This window comes from Chelonoidis abingdonii, chromosome 10, assembly GCF_003597395.2.
Source record: "Chelonoidis abingdonii isolate Lonesome George chromosome 10, CheloAbing_2.0, whole genome shotgun sequence".
NCBI lineage: Eukaryota > Metazoa > Chordata > Testudines > Testudinidae > Chelonoidis > Chelonoidis abingdonii.
In genome coordinates, this window is record NC_133778.1 from 12,419,222 (window position 1) to 12,439,430 (window position 20,209).

Here is a 20,209-nt window from a genome sequence, read left to right on the forward strand (position 1 = left end):
TGACAGCCCTTGGCTCCAAAAGAGTGATATGGAGGGTAACTACTGTGGAAGGCAACTTGCCCTGAACCTTGTGATTACATAGGGGAGCTCCCCAACCTATTTGGGAGGCATCCGTCCCAGGGCAGTGAGTCTGCATAACGGGAGGAATGCTCTTGGTTGTACTGCATTAAGGTTGGCACTCATAAACTCCAGTCGTTGAAATGCGGTTAGTGTGCCACTACAATGGAGAGAACCTTCCAGAATACCCTGAGTGGAGCATTCTGTACTGGTAATGGTCCTGCCCAAACCGCAGGAATCTCTGATATGATAGGTCCATCGAGATATGGAAGTAGACATCTTGTAGGTCGAGGGCTGGAAATCAATCTCCTTGCTCTAGAGTTGGAATAATGGCTGCTAGTGTGATCATCTTGAATGTCTGCACCTTTGCATATTTGTTTAATGCCCTTAGATCTAGATTAGGCCTCCATCCTCCCTTCATCCTGGGGATCAGGAAGTAATGAGAGTAAAACCTCTTGCTCCTGAGATGCACTGGGACTGCTTCTATGGCCCCTAGGCATAACCAGTGATATATTTCCTGGTGAAATAGGTTCTCGTGAAAAGGGTCCCTGAAGGGGCACAGGGAAGGAGGGTTGGAATGGGGGAGGGACATGAATTGAATGGCATAACCCTTCAAAATAATCTCCAGGACCCGTCTGTCAGAAGTGATATTCTCCCAACTGCTGCGAAAGAGGCAACTTCTGAAGGGGCATGACAAGTGTGCAGATGGCAGCTGATGTTGCAAGGTATAATTGTTCAGGCCCTCAACCAAACAATCAAAAGTGCTTAGAAGAGGTGGTCAGAGGTTGTGGATTAAGGTGTGGATTGCTTACATTTTGAGCCCTGGTTCTCTTACGCTGCAGCTCGTAACAGCATTGAGATGGTGAGTATTGAGAAGGCTGTGACCTATGCTGTAACAGAGAGCTATATCTTCTCTTCTGTCCCTCAGTGTAGATTTCCAAGGAGCATAATGTGGCCCAGGAATCCTTCAGGGTATGGAGAGAAAAATCTGTCTTCTCTGTGAAGAGTTTGGACCCTTCAAACTGGAAGTCTTCTGCAGCTCTTTGGGCAGCCCAGAAAGGTGTAGCCAAGAAGCCCACCACATTACTGCTGTCACAGAGACCAGGCTGGCCACTGTATTAGCTACATCCAGAGCTGTCTCTAGCACCTGTCTGGATACTAACTGACCCTCTCTGAGAATGGCCTGAAACTGCTCCTTTTGTATCTCCAGTAAATGTTCCAGAAAGGCATGGAGTTTCCCATAATAAATAAAATGATATTTGGCCATGACAGGTTGGTAATTTGCGACTCTAAACTGTAATGTCACCGACAAATATGCCGTCCTGCCAAGCTCGATCGTATGGGGTCGACTTGACATGATGTTGCTTGCTTCATGCATTAACCTCATCCACTATGATGGAGTTCGGTTGCAGATGTTGAAACAGGAAATCTGACTCTTTGGAACGGATGTAGTATTTTTTTTTTGGCTCTCTTGCTGGCTGGTGTGATGAAGGCTGGTATCTGCCAGATGACTTTGGTAGGATCTAGAATCGCCTCATTAATTGGGAGGGCAATTCTTGGTGAGGAGGAGGTATGCAAAATATTCACCAACTTCTGATTTGTAACTGCCACCTCCAGTAGGGGAACCTGCAGCTCACCGACCACCCTCTTGGTAAGTTCCAGCATGGGTGATAGGGTTACCTCAGGAGGCCCGTACCATGATCAGGACCCTTGATTTTTAATGGTGGACCACAATGAGTGGCCAGGAAAATGACTTTCTCCTGTCCCTGTCAGACTCGTCACTGGGTAAGGGTGGTGCTGACTGGGGTATTGGTGGTACATGGCCTGGAGCCAAGAGCGATTCCAGGTGCCAAGATGTGGTTGGTACTGGGCCCCCGTAATGAGAATTGCAGTTCTTTCTCAACTATCAAGTCTCTAGGGTACTGGAGCTCATGCGCTACCGTGGGCTCACTTGGTATCGCAGAGGAGTGTTTGTGGTACTTTGTTGGTACCGATGATTGAGAAAGTGCAGAGCACTCTCTAAATGAGAGTTTTGTAGCACCTGAATCCAGAAGTTCTGTGTGGCACTCTTTTAGAGATAGTATAGTAATTGTCTTTCTCCTTAGGTGGCGGTATGGTTGTCTTAGAGGCTGAGCATCTGGCTTCTCCAGGCAGCGCGGCAGACCTCATAGTGGAGGCCCTCTTCTGGGTACTGTGCTTCAGAGCTGCCGGTGCCATTGGAACCAAGGTGGCAGCACTGGGCAACACCTCTGGCTGGCCAATGATTCAAAGTCCTTTTTACGAGCCTTTACATGGAGAATCTGCTATTTTTTCCACAATGTTACCCCCATTAAAGTTAAAGGCTCCGGGGTCAGCACTGGAGTCCCCTGGAGACTGAAGTGCCTTCTCCGAAAGGAGGAGTTTTAACTTCAGCTCCCAGTTGCTGCGAGACTGTAGTTTTAGCTGTGGCAGGGGAACACTTCTGTGGGACTCTCCCAGGCACCAGACACAAGGAAAGTGTCTGACCATTACAGGAATCAACTCCTTGTGGGAGACACACCTCTTGGAGCTAAGCATATGCCCCAGGACAGGGGGCTAATATTCTCTAGCAGTGAGGAATGCAGAAGAAAGGTTTTCTTTCCTCCTCCTCTTCTTTATCTCTTTATATTTTTTTGGCTGAAAAAACTTAGTCTTCTAAATGCCTGGGGAGAGGGGAAATCCCCCACACACAGGGCAGGAAATGTAAACTGAAGTTTTTTCTTTTACTTTTCTTTTTTTTCTTTAATCTCAACAGCATAAAAAGGAAACAATAACTATTAAGGAGAACAAAAGAAACAAGAACAACTACTACTTATACTAATGACACAGAAAAGGAAGGGAGGATTGCTTGCCCTCCAGGCCAAAGGTGGTTGAGAAGGAACTGAGGAGGGTGGATCACCTGCACAGTGCTAGATAGCCTAGGAGCAGACCATGAGGGAGGGAGAACGCATGTGTGGGCTCAATGGACACATCTTACAATAAATTACTGCCAGACTACATATGACATATGACAAGCAGAAACTGCTCTGCTAATTAGAAAAGACACACACACCAAAAAATCTTCAACTATGAAGTGCACTCTGTCTGAAATCTTACATAAATTAATAAGAAAAAAAAGAAAAAGAAAAAGAAAATCAATAAAAATCTACTCCAAACATATACAGACAATCATATTATCAAAGGTTGCCTGAGCTGTAAGAGTTTTTTCATTAAAGTAAATGTCTTATGGAGTATTAGATTCAAATGTTTAACCTATGAGGTATTGATGCAATTGATATAGGAAAATTACAGAGTAAAGATTTTGATATTATGTTTTCTCACCTGTTATTTTATGACCTAATTAAGTCTTGAAACAAAGCTTTGGGAACCAGGAATATCCATTCCCTGCACAGAAATCCCTTGCTGCTTTTTCGCTGTTATTGTAGGTTTTATAACACAGACACCTTGGGTTTTAAATTAAACGTCAGCTCTTATAAGACTTTGGGATACTGAAGTGTTTGACTGTCCTTAGAGAAAACCTGATAACTCAGCTACTGGCCATATTTGTACCTAGTTGATGCTGAGCAAATCAAACCAACAGATCACTATTTAGCAGATGGCTGGACCACAGTGTTCTCAAAACATTTAAAAACACTAATTGTTAGAGCTCATTCATGTTTGAACAGTAAATTTAATACAAATATTTTCTAATTTTTGCCACGCATCGAAGACGCTTCCTGAGTGTTTGGGGTTTTTTTTCATGGTAATAATGTAATCCGGGTGGCTATCCTTTGAAGAATAAGATCTCTTACCAAGGGTAGATGAACAGTTCACTGTCTCTGACTTCTGCTAAGATTTAAACATTCAGAGCCCTCCTGAAAAGCTATGGAAAGCATTATTTTTACAGTCAATTCTATTCATATTTCACATGGTTTCTTTTATGTGTCTCTTCCCCATTTCATTATAAAGGACAGGATGATTAAATTTTATTGGTCTCTGCTGCTTACTCCTCTCTTGAATTCACGAAGCCTGATTTGTATTTACACTGACCCCTTTACAGGTCCAGAGTAGTGTAAAGGGGCTTTACAGTGAGTATACCTTTAATTTACCTCCACTTAAATTCCCTTTATACCATCAGAGCACTTAAAGGGGTCTTAGTGTGAATAAGAATCAGGCCCATTACATTATCTGTGACACTATCTTCAGCATAAACTGCAATGTCACCAACAGACCATGACTAAGTGAGGGACCAATCTGTTTAAGATATGGCATGTTTTACCAGGCTTTTCTGCTGCAAACAAAGCAACTGAGGCAACCTCCACCGGTCTGACCCCTATCATCATTATAGTGGAGATCTAACAGAGATAAAGCAGTCAATCACAGTCTAATCTTTCCCACTAGAGCAGGTACCTAGCGAAAAGTATAATTACTTTTAATACTAGTATAAAAACTAGTAAAAGTATAATTTTCAGAATCACTTCTCAAAGTAGAATTGTACTTCAGTAGATATGGGGGAGGAGAATTACAGGACATAAGTTATTATGGAGAGACGGTAGTCTGGTATAAATAACTCTCTGATATCACCAGCTTTTCCACCAAAGGAAATGTTTTGGAACAATATATTCATAAGATGAGATATTTTTTTAAATCAGAGATTTTTCACTCTTGGAAAAAAATGTCTAAAACGCCAGATTTGGTTTATTTTGTCACTTCAACAAGTAGTAGACTTGACTATTCCTAGAATATTTAGTAGGCTATTTGGACTTATTCTCTAGTTTTCTAAACTGACGCTATGAGCCAAAAAAGACTTCAGGGGACCTGGATAGGACTCACCTGGGGCTTATAAAATCCACTGCAGCATAGAAGCCTGCCAGATCCAGTCAATTAGCATTTATAAATGCATTAGGAGAAGAGAGCTTATAATTTCCAAGGGTGAAATGTTGCCCCCACTGAAGTCAATAGTAAAACTCCCTTTCTCTTAAGTAGGGCCAGGATTTCTTTACCTCAGTTCTCTGTGGAGTTCACATATCTCTGACCTGCCAGGCTGAGAAAAACACAGTTGCTCAGTAGCCAGAGATAAATACAAGTGCTTTCTGGGTAAGTCAAAGGTTACATTTCCTGACCACTGGAAAGGTTCATCAAAGGAGACTGGGGATGGGCTGTGTGTGGTAGGAGGCACAGCAGTATTCAGATGACAATAGGAAGGGAGACAGGCCAGAACTGACCTGCCTCAGGTATACAGTGAGGAAAAGGATGGAATACAGCAATAGAACTGGGCTGTTACCCAGAGTAAGAGGTAGAATGAGGAGGGAAGGAGCAGAAAACTAGAACTACGCAATAGTCAGAGGAGAGGGACCTTGCTGATGACAACCACAGAAGCAATGCCTTTGCAGAATAAGAGATGGAACCATGCAAGGAATGCACTGCTATGCAAGCTTAATCAGAAGTCTGCAGAGACAGAGAGGGACAAGACTGGGGCTGGAGTTTTCAGCTACATTCAGGTAGTCAAAAGTTTCTCTCTCCCAAAAAAGGCTCCAACAGTTGCTTCCAGCCAAGCAAGAGTAGGCTGCGTAGCAATTTTAGAGCCTTACATAGTTTTAGCTATTAGAATTTTTACTTTAATTTGGGGAAAAGAAATCATTGTATGGTCCCTCAGCTATGACTCAGTCTCAGATTGGTGATGACCATAGTATTTTAGTTTATATTAAAGCGGGGACAAAATGTTCCACATAAAATCAAGTGAAATTAAAACACATTAAAATCAAGAGACGAAAAATGAGAAACCCCAGCACAATAATCTAAGCAAAACAAGGAAAATCTGAAGAAATCCTCTTAGACAAACACAGCAAAATAAGCAACAAAATTTTGTTTTAAAATTATTTGCGAGAATGAGACCACAGCGTGCAAACGGGGGACAACTGCATATCTTGTTGGACACCAGCTTGGACATCTTAGCTGACCAGAAACTAGCAATCAGTTTTTTCCATTCCCCACCGGGTCCTGTGACCTCTCTGTAGGCTGACACCTGGAACAACAACTCTGGTGTTTCTGACCTCTGAAGGCACAAACTGAACAGAGCTAAAACTCTTGCAAAGTCTATAAGCCCTACGGTATGGGCCAGGATTCCTACTAAGAGCATGTGATACACAGAAGTAAGACTGCAGTCAGAACTTCTGCTTAGAGCTTTGAACTGCAGTACAGTTTCTAGCGTAGCTTCTGTGTGCTCCCTATCCTAGTGCACTCACTCACTGTCACCCACCCAGTGGTTGGGCTCCCGAAGTAGGACTTCTGATCCAGCCTCACTACTCCTGGATATTCTTACAACTCCATTCAATTATCTGAACTATTCTGTCCAGATAATCAAGCTAGAAAGATACAAACTCAGGAGCTCTTTAATGGTTAGATGTTTATCCTACATACATTATCTGAACATGTGAGAATATACAGCCAGATTCTGCTCTCAGTTACATTGACCCACTATTTTTCCTGCTAACTTAATAAAACACAGAAGATTAGCTTAGATTCAATGAGCGTTTCATACCTTTGAATACTTCCTGCCCTTTTGCTTTGTTGGATCTTTGGCAGGATCATATGGAGCAACACCAGCATACAGATATTTTTGTTCCCTGTTTTCTTGAACAGCTTTCTGTGTAGGACCCTGTCTTCCATCCTCCCTTTCGCACCTATGACCTGCTATAAAATAAAAAACTATTTCATTCTCTGAGAACTTATTTCACTTGTTCTTCTAGAAAAAAAAAACTAATTCACCTAGCAATAATCTCAGTGTGAAAAACTAAACAGAATTGGAAGCTGAAATTAATGCAAAATATGTCTTTGAAATAAAGTGACATCCAAGTAATCAAGGTTGCACGTATCAATAACTCCAAAATTATGCATACTACTCTTCCACTCAGTTCAGCCCCTTTAATACAAGTTCTGTGTGTGAATCCACTTAACTTATATTACAATGCCCCAGAATTGCAGTGCGCTGCAGATTCTGGTATTGAAAATATGAAAAACAACACTGTATTAGTCAAAGAAAAGCTGCAGGGTTTTGGTAACTAGATAGGGGAGAATTGTAATTTTTCGCATCCAAGAAGGTGGAGGAATTATTTTGGAACCTAGGAGATAGCTGAGGAGGAAGGGATGCACCTCTTCTTTCCTTGTCCCCCACACGTAGAGGTAACTTAAAACGTATAGACCGGTTGTTTGAAATTTCACTCCAGCACAACAAACTTCCCCATTGTATTCCATCCCAATGTCTGCCTTTAGCTCCCAAACCTGACACACAAACACATTAGCTTGATGTTTCTGCTAAAATAATCAGCAGTAAAATAGTTAATGTTGACATTTAAATTATCATCGGATTTCACAGTTATTGCTTCACTGAGATGAATGGGAAAGTTAATAGTCTTTCAGAATATTCACAGACTAAGGCAGATATGATTACCTTGGTTTACATCTACTTCATATTTAGAAAATTTCCATTGCAATCATATGGGATACTGTACATGTTGGTATTGCGTTGGGGTGGTTCCTGTACCAGTGGAGGAGTAAGAATGGAACATTGAATTTCAGCTGGATTTGGGCTCTTACATCTCTTTTGAAAATCCTATCTTTAAAACATCACATGTAGAATTGGGGAAAAAAATTCAGCTGAAACTTTTTTTGGGGAGGGGAAGCGGGGGGAAGAGGAGGGCAAAAAAAATGGCTGATATAAAATGTTTTGCCACATTGTTTATGTGAAAAACAAAAACCACTAAAATGTCAAAACAAAAAACATTTCGAAATTCCATTTCAAAATTTCCTTCATTTTTTTTGTAAATGTAAACCATTAAAAAGTTCTCAAAATCAATACAAAATATTTCATTTGGGATCTAACAAAATGATTTGTTCAACTCCTAACTTTTTTTTCCCCCAGAATTGCTTGTGAACCAAAACATCTTTTATTTGTAGGGCACTAAACACATGAAATAAATAACTAGGTTGAAACAAACAAAATTAAACATACATATCCAATAAAATCTGTTCTTTGTAAGTAAAGTTCAGTTCAGTCGTGAAATTTTAACTCTTAAAAAAAACCAGCAGGCATAAATTGGATTAAATGAGGATCAAAACCTTCTGTATGATGAACTCCAATAAAAGCTATAAAAAGGTGAAAAGAAACGTCTTACAAAACAGACTAGCACAATTATCAATTCTTTAAAAGTGAAGACAACTGCAATAAATGCTACAAATAACATTTCCTGAAGCACTATATAGTGCAGAATTGTTTTATTCATGTGGAAGATTTCCCCCTCACTCAATAACTGTCACCCACTCGCAATTATGATGCTCATGGGACATTGGGTTTGTTTGCTCTTGTGAAATATACATATTTATAAACCACCACAGAACCATGAAAGTTAAAGAGCTTAAAAAGTCAGTAACCGCTTGAAAGAATGACCAAAATCTATAGGATTGTGATTACACTCTATAAAATGGTAACAGCTCATGTTTCCCATTCTGACTGTCTTGTGTTTGGAAAAGGTCAGTCAGGTCTAAGTATTATAACTACTGCCTTGGAAATTTTCTTTTCCATCCAAAGAGCAGTTACATCAGATCAAGGAACGAAGAAACATAGTAACAGGCTTAGAAGTGTGTTAATTCAACCATGAAGAAAGTCATTGAGTTAGATTTCTATTTTGGTAATAAACAGTTACAGATTCCAGAGAATAAAAGAAATATACTGAGCTAGTAACAATTTCATTGCATGGTTTTCTGAACCAATTCTAATAGCAGTGCTGGGTTCAAATATATATGTAAGCCAGAACAAAGATCACTTAGAATTTTGGGGTCAGGAACTCTCTTTTTGTTCTGTGTACAACACCTACCACAATGGGATCCTGGTCTATGATTATAGCAATACAAGCAAATAATAATTCAGTGAACAAATATTAGTCCTTCTCTATCTAGGCTCCTAGTTCAAATTTTGGATAGGTCAGGTTAAAAAAAAAGTTCATATTGAAAATGGGAACATTTTTCATTAAAATTTTCACAAAATAGCCATCCCTCTTCTCAATGAAAAAGTTCCAAATTTACATTTTTTTTTTTTACTGGCGTTAATATTTTTACTGGCCCCAGTTCAGCCAAACTCTCTAGAATGTGAGGAGTCTTAAAAGGAAGCATGTGAGTAAGGACTCCAATTGCCATGCGCACACTTAAAGTTAGTTGAGTGCTAAAATGCTTTGCTCAACTGGCCCTTTAAGAGGATTTCCAATTACTAACTGTATTTATTTATTTAGGAAATCGGAGAAGGGAATCACAGTTATACCTAATAGTTAAAAAAAGAACAAACATCTGATGGAGCTACAGGCAGAGCGTTAATTAACTTTAACAGCTGCAAATTCCAGGGCAACCGAGGGACACTGTCTTGGTATCCACTTTGGACCTTTCTCCACCATCCTTCTAGTCTGTTGCCTGAGCAGATGCTGTGCAGACTGAACACAAATCACTTCTGCAGTTTTGTTTTAATTCTCTCTTGCAGGAGGTGCTGGATTCCACTGCCCTGCCAGTACCTCCAGGACATAGAACACAACTGAGGGAATCTCTGGAAGGTGGGGTCTAGTCTCTCAGCAGCTATCCATCAGCTCTGATTCTGTCCCCTACAGTTACCGACAGATGATGGCAACACTGAGGCTATATCTACCCTACAAACACTACAGTGGCACAGCTTCAGCCACACTGCTATAGCACTGTAATGAAGACACTTACTATAGTAAGGGAAGGTGTTTTTCTGTTAATGTAGCAACTCCACCCTCTCAAGTGGCAGTAGCTAGGCCTAGCAGGGCCTATAGTATTTCATACACCTGAGTGATGTAGCTAGGTTGACCCAAGTTTTAGGCATAGATCAGGTTGGATGATCTGTGGAGCTAGCTCTGAAAGAGAAAGGCCAAATTCTGAACTTTCTGACGCTGAACGTTAGGGCTGAAGCTAAGAGAATTTCAGTATTCTGGCTGCACCAGTGGCCAAAACAATAGCGAGTTCATACAGAGAAATGCTGTACGTCCATTCCATACCGTAGATGAGCTCTCCACAAGGCATCAGAGAAGGGGAAAATGTGTATATGTTTGGAGCATGAACAACACAAATCCACATCATGCAAAATTAGCATAGGAGCTGAGGACTAATCTTGTTGGCTACGTCCCAAAACCCAGTAGCCTCATGTAGCAAGGCTGCACATGTGTTCTGAATTAAAAAGATGTGTAGAGGTTGTGAATACTGTTTCCAACCTCTGCTGTGTTTCAGACAGTCTCATGCAAGCAACATTTTGTTTCCCAGCACGTGACTCTTCAAAAAAACAGCTGTACATAGTTGCCTTTCAATTTTTTTAGATATAGTGTAACTCAATAAAATGAATATGACTGAACTAAACAATCAGAGATATCACTGACAACTCAAATTTTTGATGGAAGTCTGGGGAACACATTTTTATCATGATGTGCAAAGGGGTATATCTACAACTCCTTTATAACATCTTGCTGATCATGGAGTACATGTCCTACAGTTTTCAGAGTGGTAGCCGTGTTAGTCTGTATCAGCAAAAACAATGAGGAGTTAGTTTCTAAGGTGCCATAAGGATTCCTTGTTGTTTTTATGTCCTATGGTGTTAAGTAGGATGTCGGAGAGAATGCTATTGATTTGCAATGGACGCTGGGTAAAACAGACTTGATGCATTAAGTAAACATTACTCCACATCTCCCTTCCACTGTATCTGGTCTTCGAGTGGGTGTTGAGAGAACGAGAGTGAAAACATACTTCACCCTAATATTCCTCCCACCAGACACAATAGCAGCCCTGTTCAGGAGCATGCAGGATGTGTTCTATCTGTGTGCCCCTATGCGACAGGAAGGGGTCTTGCTCCCTCTAACCCACTTTCACCCTGAAATTGGCTAAGCACACATTGGGGTTGGGGCAGGCTGCACCATTCAAAGAGATGTCCACTCCTCCTGCTCACAAGGGACCTGAAAGAGAGATTATATCTCCCCTACTCAGAGTTTCCTGGGGATGATGAAGCTCAACACTGCCAACAACATGGAACAGCCCCATATTGGCACAATCTGGTCTCTAGTTTATGAGACCCATTTTAAATCCAGGAACCCCAAAGTTTAAATATATAATTGACTTGATATGTCAGAGAATGACAATTTTGAAATGTTTACATTTATTTTAGGAGTTTGGATGCATATGGTAGAAAATAACTATCACCCCCTCAAAATGTGCAAAAAAATTCTTACATGCTATATTCTATCAACTCTGGCATGCCCACAAATGGAGAAAATGACATTTACACATCAAGTGTGGAACAGGCAAAGGGCAAGCATCTCTTCCCTCACATTTAGAAAGTTCAGTTGAAGCACACCATCGCTAAGGTTAGTCATACACAATTTTATATTTAAGTTCTCTTCATGTTGTTCAGTTATAACAAGAAAATAACGTGCAACGCTGAGATGCTAGGTCAAGCAGCCAAACAAAGACAATTGTACAAAATAACAAAGATAAACCCATATAGTTCTTGAGATTTAAAATTCACAGAAATGGCTCTAAGTACCTTCGGTATCAACTAAAACCAGTCACATAAGAGACTGAGCAGCAGATGTTTCTCACCCCAAAGTCAGAGAATAAGAGACCAAAGATTAAACCAACTCAGTTCAACCCTTTTAAGCATTTGAGTGACTAAATTTTACCTCACACAAGTACCAATCCTTACAGATTGGCCAGGCATCTGCAGAAACCAGGCTAAAAACATATGCTCTGAAGATCACTCAGATTTGTAGGGCAATGACCATTTGTATGACCTTTAAGTAAAACAGAAGAGGACAGAAAAGGAAGGCCCAAACAAAGAAGTGTTACTTACCAATAACTGGCGTGTAGGATGATTGATTTTATAGATTCAGCCTTGGGGAAATATGCAGACACCTGGGGCTTGATCCAGTGTCCATCAAAATCAGTGGAAAGACTTCTATTTGTTTCAATGGGCATTAGATTAGGCCCCAAAAGTGCCAAGTCAGAACACTCTAGAAGAGTATTGATTGTTGGGAGCCACACATGAATGCAGACACACTTGCAAGAGATTAAATAGCAGTAACAACCATGACAGAAGGTGGGTTTGTGAGGAACTAGTTCCTTAGAGCAGGAACCGTCCTTTTTAAGTATTTGGAAAGCACTTAAAACATAGTGGGTGTTACTGTCAATAAATAAATAGATAAATAGTAAGCCCCAGACAGCTTTCCTGAACTGGGCATCAGATCTGGCTGCCAAATTCAGAAAATAGTTCTGGAATTTACTATGAATGTTACATACCTCCTCTGTCTCCTTCAAATATGCAGTAGTCTGACCACCAATAGTCTGGTCCATTGCACCAAGCTACCTACCATCCAGTATGTCATAGAGAAGCTGGTAAAGCCACTTTCTAGTTCATCTAGCCGAAGCCAATCTGGTCATATCAGGATATGGAATGGAAATAGCGTTAGTGGCACTGATGGACAATTTCCTTCTGCCAAAAGCTGGAGGGCCGAGAACCATTCTCTTTCTCCTGAGCCTCTCTGCAACATACCACATCTGATCATGAGATACTGCTGTCCTGGCTAAGAGATGCAGCAGCAATGCAGGGAAATGTACAAAAGAGGTTTGAGATCTAACTGTACTGACACACTCAGAGGACAATTCAGTTTATAGGGGCATGAAGCCGTCAGCCCTGGAGTAACTACAGATAGTACAAAAGTACAGCAATGGACATCCTCAGCTACACGGGCTACTGTGAGCACATCACACATGTCCTCCACTCAGTACACTGGCTCCCTGTAAGCTATCATCAAATGCAGAAAAAGAACTACAACCAAAATTTTTCCAGTTTACATCTGTGCATAGGTCCACCTCTCAAGGCTTCAATTACATCAGGGCCAGAAAAAGCTTTTGTTGACATGCTGCAGACTATGCTACCATCTTTCAGTTTGCAGGGCAGACTGTCTGAATAAAAGCACATTGCCCACTGAGACATGAGTGAGACCAATAAAAAGCATGTGAGCCAATGGCTTTAGAAGGGAATGAAATGAAATATCATTTGCAATGTGATGTAGTGGGTATGAGGTAAATCAAAGCTTGTGTGAGTGCATGGATGACTGATGAGTTTAATCATTTGTACTGGATATGTAAAGTGATTTTATTTATTTATAAGTGCTCCCCTACTTGTCACTTTTTGGTATTATCAAATGCTCAAGAATTTTGGGCAATAAACAACTGCTGTGTGAATGACAGAACAGTGGTTCTTCAAATCACCTAACAAATGAAAGCTTTGTATAATATGAAAGAGAGACAGAGGGAGCATTCACAACATAAAACATGTGGCAAATTGCCAGTACTGTTATGCTAGGTCTCGCGCTTTCTCTTCTTTGGGGAAGGTTCAGGGACCATTGCTTACCTCTGAAACGGTATTTTAATTACCCCACTATTGTCCTTGAGGACGGGAGTGGAGAGGGAGGGACCTGGGCCCGCCTTCTTCTCCAGGTCCCAACCCAGGGGCCCTGAGGCTTGTGGTGAACCACTTGAACTAGCGGTTCCTTCCCCTGGGCTGCTTCCCTCTCCTGCCCTTCAGCTTGTGAAGGGGCTTCTTGCCCTCCTTCTACACAAGCCAGGTGCCCCTTACCTAGGGTTTCCTTTGGATTTCTCAGCCCACCGCAGCACTCCTCCAAACTTTCCTTTTGTCTCTCTTCAAAACTCTTCTCTTCTCCAACTCCTTCAAACTGCTCTCTGCTCCAACCAAACCTTTCTGCTCCAATTCCCACACTGTCTGACTGAAGCAGGGGTTTTTATCACATGACTGACTGCTGGTGCTCTAATTGGCTTCAGGTGCTCTAACTGGCTTCAGGTGCTCTAGTTAATCTATAGCAAACCTTCCTCCCCTTGCAGGGAATAAGGCTCCCTGCTGACACTCTCCTGCTGCCCTCTGGCCACGCTGTATCACGAACACTAGCACAGAGGAGGAACTCATTCTTCAGGCCTTCAGATAACAGCACCCACCCCCTAAACTCACATATAACAAGAAACCTATACTCTGTTTCCTGGCCTGAAATGTGACAAAGATGAATGAGGACCCCTCCACTGGTACAGAGGTTTACACATTTATTTGTAATTTAAGATTTAAAGTGGACTCACTAAGGAGTAAGGTATTACTGCATGTGAGTAAATATCAGAATCTAGCCCTAAGAAAATATTTCAAACAATGAAAAGTACATAAAGGCTACTTATTTGTAACCAGAGTTCTTCAAAATGGTTCTGCATATTCACACTTATGGGTACTGTGCTGTCTTGCAATGCCTTATGGTAAAACTTTCTCCTAGCAGTATCCATTAGAGCACTCTCTCGCCACCAGCCCCTTCCTGTTCAGGATTTCTGAACATCCTGAGAGCGAGGCTATATACGGAGTGGAGTTCCTTCTACCACCTCAGTTCCTTCCACTGCAATGTCAGGGAACAAAAAGCAATTAGACTCTGACAAAGACAGGAAGGTGAGCAGGGAGTAGGACTATGCAGAGCCATGTTGAAGAACGCGAGTTACAAGTAAGTAACCTTCTTTTCCTGTTCAAGTGGCTCTACATATTCCCACTTATGGGATAGACTCATAAACAGTGCTGAAAATAACTTGGAGGTGGGGACAGAGTCCTAACTCAGTAGAGACTGAGGCACTACTCTACCAAAAGCAGCATCTGCTCTAGAGGCTAAGTCCAAAGCACATGCTTACTGAAAATGTGAACAGAATTCCAGCTAACAGCTCTGCAAATCTCTACAGCAGGGACTTGTTTAAGGGAAGCAAGAGAGGTTGCCACAGATCTAGTGAAATGTGGACATATTGTCCCTTGGAGAGGAGTCTCTGCCAAAGAATAAAACATTCAATAGTGCATTATTTAATGCACCTAGAAATGGTCTGGGAAGAAACTATATTCCATGCAATTTTTAGCATAAAAACAAACAAACAAACAAACAATCTGGATGATTTACAAAACCTTTTAGTTCTGTGTAAAAAGCAACAAGGATTCTTCTTTCATCCAAAGTAAGTAAAGCTGAATCAACCTTATTAGAATGTGGTTTTGAAAAACAAAACCCATCAAATCAATGGACTGATTGACATGAAAATCAGAAATCCACCTTTGGCAAAAACCTGGGGTCAGTCTAAATATTTACGAAAAATGATGAATGGTGGATCAGTCAGAAGAGCATTTAGCACACTGACCTTTCTGGCAGATGGCATATCAGTAAAAGTCATTTTAATTAGATAAACAACACGAGGAACATTCAGCAGAAGATTCAAAGGGTGGTTTCATCAGCATGGCTAGAACCAAATTGAGATCCCAAGAGGGACAGGATTTCTCAAATGATTACACATATTAAATAAGCCCTTCATAAATCTCTTAATTGTATTAAGCACAGTGATCTACCAGCAATTAAGGTATGATGAGCAGAAATGGTTCCCAAATGAACTCTTAATGATGAATTAGATAACATCACTTCATATTTTAAAAAGATCAGATAGTCTCTAGACTATAGGGTGTGGATGCTGAAGCAGGAAAGACGCCCTTCCCAGTCATCCAAGTCAGAAATCTGGTCCATTTTGATTTGTAATGTTGTCTGGTAGACAGATAACGATTAGAGACAATCAATCACCCAAGCCATCAGACGGAGGGCTTGCAGGTTGGAATGAAGAAACCTCCCTTCCTGTTCAGACAACAGACCTGTGACAGAGGAAGACACACGAAGACTCTGCCAGACAGTTGGAAGAGACAGTATACAATTGCTGGTGTGGCCAGGCTGGGACAATAATAATCATCTTCGCCATGTCCTGACATACCTTCCTTGCCACATTCTGGATCAATGGAAAGGGGATAAAATCATACTGCAGGCTCCTTCCCCACTGCAGTAGAAAGGCATCTGACAAAGACTGGCTGTCCCTGCTGCCTCTGAAACAGAAGAGGCAACACTTCTTGTTGCACATTATTGCAAACAGGTCCATGTCTGGTTGACTCCTTCTGGCAAATAATGTGGTAAACCAATTAATCCTTCAACGATCACTCATGCTTCTGAGACATGCCTCTGCTGAGACAGTCTGCAGTCACACTGCTCTCTCCCAGCAAATGCAGGGTCACTGGAAACACATAGCGGCGGATGCACCAATCTCATAACCTTATTGCTTCTGCACAAAGACGAGGGAAGTGAACACACACACACACACACCCGCTTGGTGACACAGTACATTGAAGTAGTATTGTCCATTACTACTTATTCCATCCTTCCATGCATGTGAGAAAAGAATTATCTGAGGGCTACACAAATGGCTCTCAGCTCCAACACACTGATGTGCAGAACCTTTTCTTGATGAGACCAATGTCCTTGACATGCCTGATGATTCAGATGTGTACCCACAATCACTTTTTGGCGTATCTGAAGTTAACATAACCAATGCTGTCAGAGCCTCAGACTGGACACTTTTGAAGACGTTTGTTCTCTTAAATTACTACTCCAGTGAAAGTAAGATGTTTGGAGGTATGGTGACCCACAAGTGCAAATTGTTCCAGACTTGGACAGTAAACCTGAGACATCCAGTGCTGCAAAAGCCTCATTGGGCAAAAGGAGTTACATAGGTAGTGGCCACCATGAGATCAAGGAAATAAAGATTACTTTTCAAGTCAGAAACTCCCCAGCATTGAGGATAAGCTGCTTCAACCTCAGAAACCTGTTCCCCAGCAGAAAGGCTCTTTCTTCCACTGAGTTCAGTGTGGCACCTATGAACACAATTCTTTGAGCTAAGCATTGATTTGATTTTGCTTGATTGATTTAATTGTAGAGAAGACCCAGGTCCAAGAATAGATGGATTGTAACTGCAATATGACTTAACAGGTCTTCAGGCGCAGCAACCTTCATTAACCAATCATCCTAATAAGGGTAACCAAAAATAGCTTGCCCTCCCAGATGAGCCACTACCACAAAGAGGCATTTTGTGGAAACTCTGGGCACTGTTGAGAGGCCAAATGGCAGCACCTCATATTGGAAATGGCATCCTGCCACCACTAAATGAATGTATGTGATGAAAGCAACTGTCATTCTGGGGTGCAAGCCTGACCAGTAAGAGGTTGTCACCACCTGCCCTGTAACCCTGGATGCCTCACAATGCTTTGCTGTTGTAGGTCCTAACCTGGGCCACTCACAAACAGACTACCAGCATGCAAGTCACACCCTGAGTGGCTGTGTAGAGCTACAGCCCTAATCCAGCAGCTCTGACCCAAGCAGCCTGTCAGCAAAGCACTATTTAAACTCTGGCTTCCACTAACCTTTGTTATGACTCCAACACATTACCAGTCCCAGATTTTCCCAAAACATGTGTTCTCCACTGTCCAGAACTCTAGTGGACAGTTCAGATATTAAGATCCGTTGCCACTGTAAGGAGTCAATAGTCAACAGTGGTAACTCCAGTTAAAGTTGCAAAAACAGTTCCATTTAAACACAACACTGGATTGGTTTAGATTAAAGATCAAACAAGTTTATTAACAAAAAGAAGATATACTTGAATTCATTTAAAATCCTAAATTAGAAATGGTTACAAGCAAATGCAAGTGAAAACATGCATCTAAAAGTCTAAAACTTAATCTAGCAAATTCTGGTTCAAGGCTTTGTTCAAGATGGCCTCTCTCATCCATAGTCTTCTAGAAAGATAGTGACTGACCTTGATCAGGATCTCTCCAACAGGTCTAAAAGTGTTGGCATGTTTGTCTTCTTAGGTGAAAGAGACAACATGGGGTTCTTTGCCCCTTTCTTTAATAGCCCAGTGAACCTTTGAACTGGATTCTTCTGAGGGTTACCCATCAGAGTAAAGCTCATTCAAGCAGTGAAGAAGGTGACATGGAGTCTGATGGTGAAGGAAGCTCCAGGTTCTTTTCTCCTCCACCTGTGTGTTTGCTGTAATCCAAATTGTTCTCTTCCCGCTATCTCTTCCCCCACTGTCTTCAGTACCCTGTTTACTACTTATATGTAAATTTAGGTAAATGCACATCCCTTTGTTTATAATAGACCTGTTTAACAATTTTTACCTAGGAATGGCTGTGTGGTTTTGAATATGTGCTAGCATCATACAGGGAAATTCACAACTTCCCAATATTGCATGTGTACATACATTTCACCACAATATTATTGACCAGTAAGTTTTTATTTTCAAATGATACCTCACAGCATATTTTTACAACGATTATTACAATGGTGTGTAAGGTATGGATACAGGGACATACCCTACACAAACTGAAATGTGAAAATATGCATCCTTTAAATCAAAAGTCACAAACCAAACCATGACCAAAAGGGAAAGGATTTATGGCAGTGAAGAAGATGAGTGCTGTAATATCTGCATTAAGAGTTACATAAGTCATCTCAATAGTTTAGGGAAATACTTGCTGTCCCCTTCACTCAAATAAAGGAATTAGAAAAAACAAAAAGTGGAAGATTTGGCTATTAGTTCTTTCCAGATCTTGTTTCCCCTGAAGTAATTTAAAAAAGCACAGCAAGGACCTTTTTCACAGAGGATGCTGCAAAATTCATTGAATAGTTACAAAAAGAACAGGAGTACTTGTGGCACCTTAGAGACTAACAAATTTATTTCAGCATGAGCTTTCGTGAGCTACAGCTCACTTCTTCGGATGCATAGAATGAATAGTTACACTAATTTCTTCCTTTTTTCAAAGTCACGGGGTAAGTACTTCTTTTAGATACAGATATAGGTGTTGTTCCAGAAGGTATTATATACCCTGTGTTACTAAAGACCTCTGCAGAAGATCAATGTGCTAAAATTAGTTGTTGAGCTCTACAATAAAAGAATTTTTAAAAGCTCTCAAAACATCAAATTCTGCCAACCTTACACTGAGTTAGAGGAGACTGCTCTTCTGGTTATGTTCTACATAGTGAACAACATGGCAGTATCAAATCCAAATTAGGTTTCTAGGTCATAATCCTCCCACACTTACTCAGGCAAAGTTGTCCTTACTGACGTGTAATTTCATTGTCCTCAACAGAACCAAAATGTGAGAATACATATTCAAGTGATAAAACTACAAAACTGAATCCTTAGTTTGTAGCTGCCACTAAAACATATGAAATGCAAGTATAGTAGAACCACTATTTTATGAACTAATTGGAGATTGAGGAGTTCATAAAATTAAACTTAAATTCTTAAAATTACAGTTGGTATCATGCATAAGTTGCAGTATGATGCATTGCATCACTTTCTTCTTGTCCTTCAAACTACTGCAAGGCAATTTTCAATGCCTTGAAAGCATTGGAATGTGAAGGGATGTTGACTTGTTCTTCAATGACATCCCTTTCATTATGTGATTATCTTTTTCCAGGACAAATGGTTTGTATAACTCGTTCACAAGACTGGTGTTTGTAAAATTGAGATTCCACTTATTTCAAACTGTGCATTTTATAAGGTTCTGAATTACACTAGATGACTTCCTCATAGTGTATGTGAAAGTTTAACAGAATGTTTTACCTCTAGTCACAGGGATCTCACTGGCACACCCAGATTCTAAATTTTGTAATGTAGCTTGTAAACCTGTAACCTAAAGAGTAAAAAATAAAGAACAGTTATGAGGACATTGCTTTTGTACCCTATAACTACCGGTACAGAAGACGGAACACACATGCATAAATAAGCAGTAAATACCATGTACAATTACTGAGTTATCTAACTCGCTATCTCTGTTTAACTATATAAAATTTTTAAATTACTCAGCTCATTCCATTCCTTTTTCAAGAAATAGCTCGAATATAACTCATTTTGAAAATATTTAATCCTACATTGATATAAAATAATCTATCCAGAACTTCTGGTGGGAATTTTGCATATGTATTAAAACAATGCAAATATAGACAATGTTGTGGGCCATATTGTGATATCAACTTTTAATCATAATTTTTCATTGAATTAAAAGTTAACGTGATGACACAGTATGGCTCACAGCATTGTCACAATAAAACTGATCACACAATATGGTACTGTGCATTAAGGAATGCCAGTCATCCTAGTAGCCTAGTAGGTGGTAAACAGACCTGTCATGTATAATATCTTTCATTTTTAT

The 20,209-nt window shown here is 40.7% G+C and overlaps 1 protein-coding gene across 1 annotated transcript in view; it reads right to left on the reverse strand.

The window, feature by feature from the left end:
• SPAG16 (sperm associated antigen 16) overlaps positions 1-20,209 on the reverse strand; it is an 868,104-nt gene that overhangs the window by 797,119 nt on the left and 50,776 nt on the right. Inside the window, exons 8-9 of the mRNA XM_032800034.2 lie at positions 19,621-19,690; positions 6,596-6,747 (exon numbers count right to left, since the gene is read on the reverse strand). Coding sequence (XP_032655925.1) covers positions 6,596-6,747; positions 19,621-19,690 — 222 coding nt within the window. The remainder of the gene's footprint in view (positions 1-6,595; positions 6,748-19,620; positions 19,691-20,209) is intronic.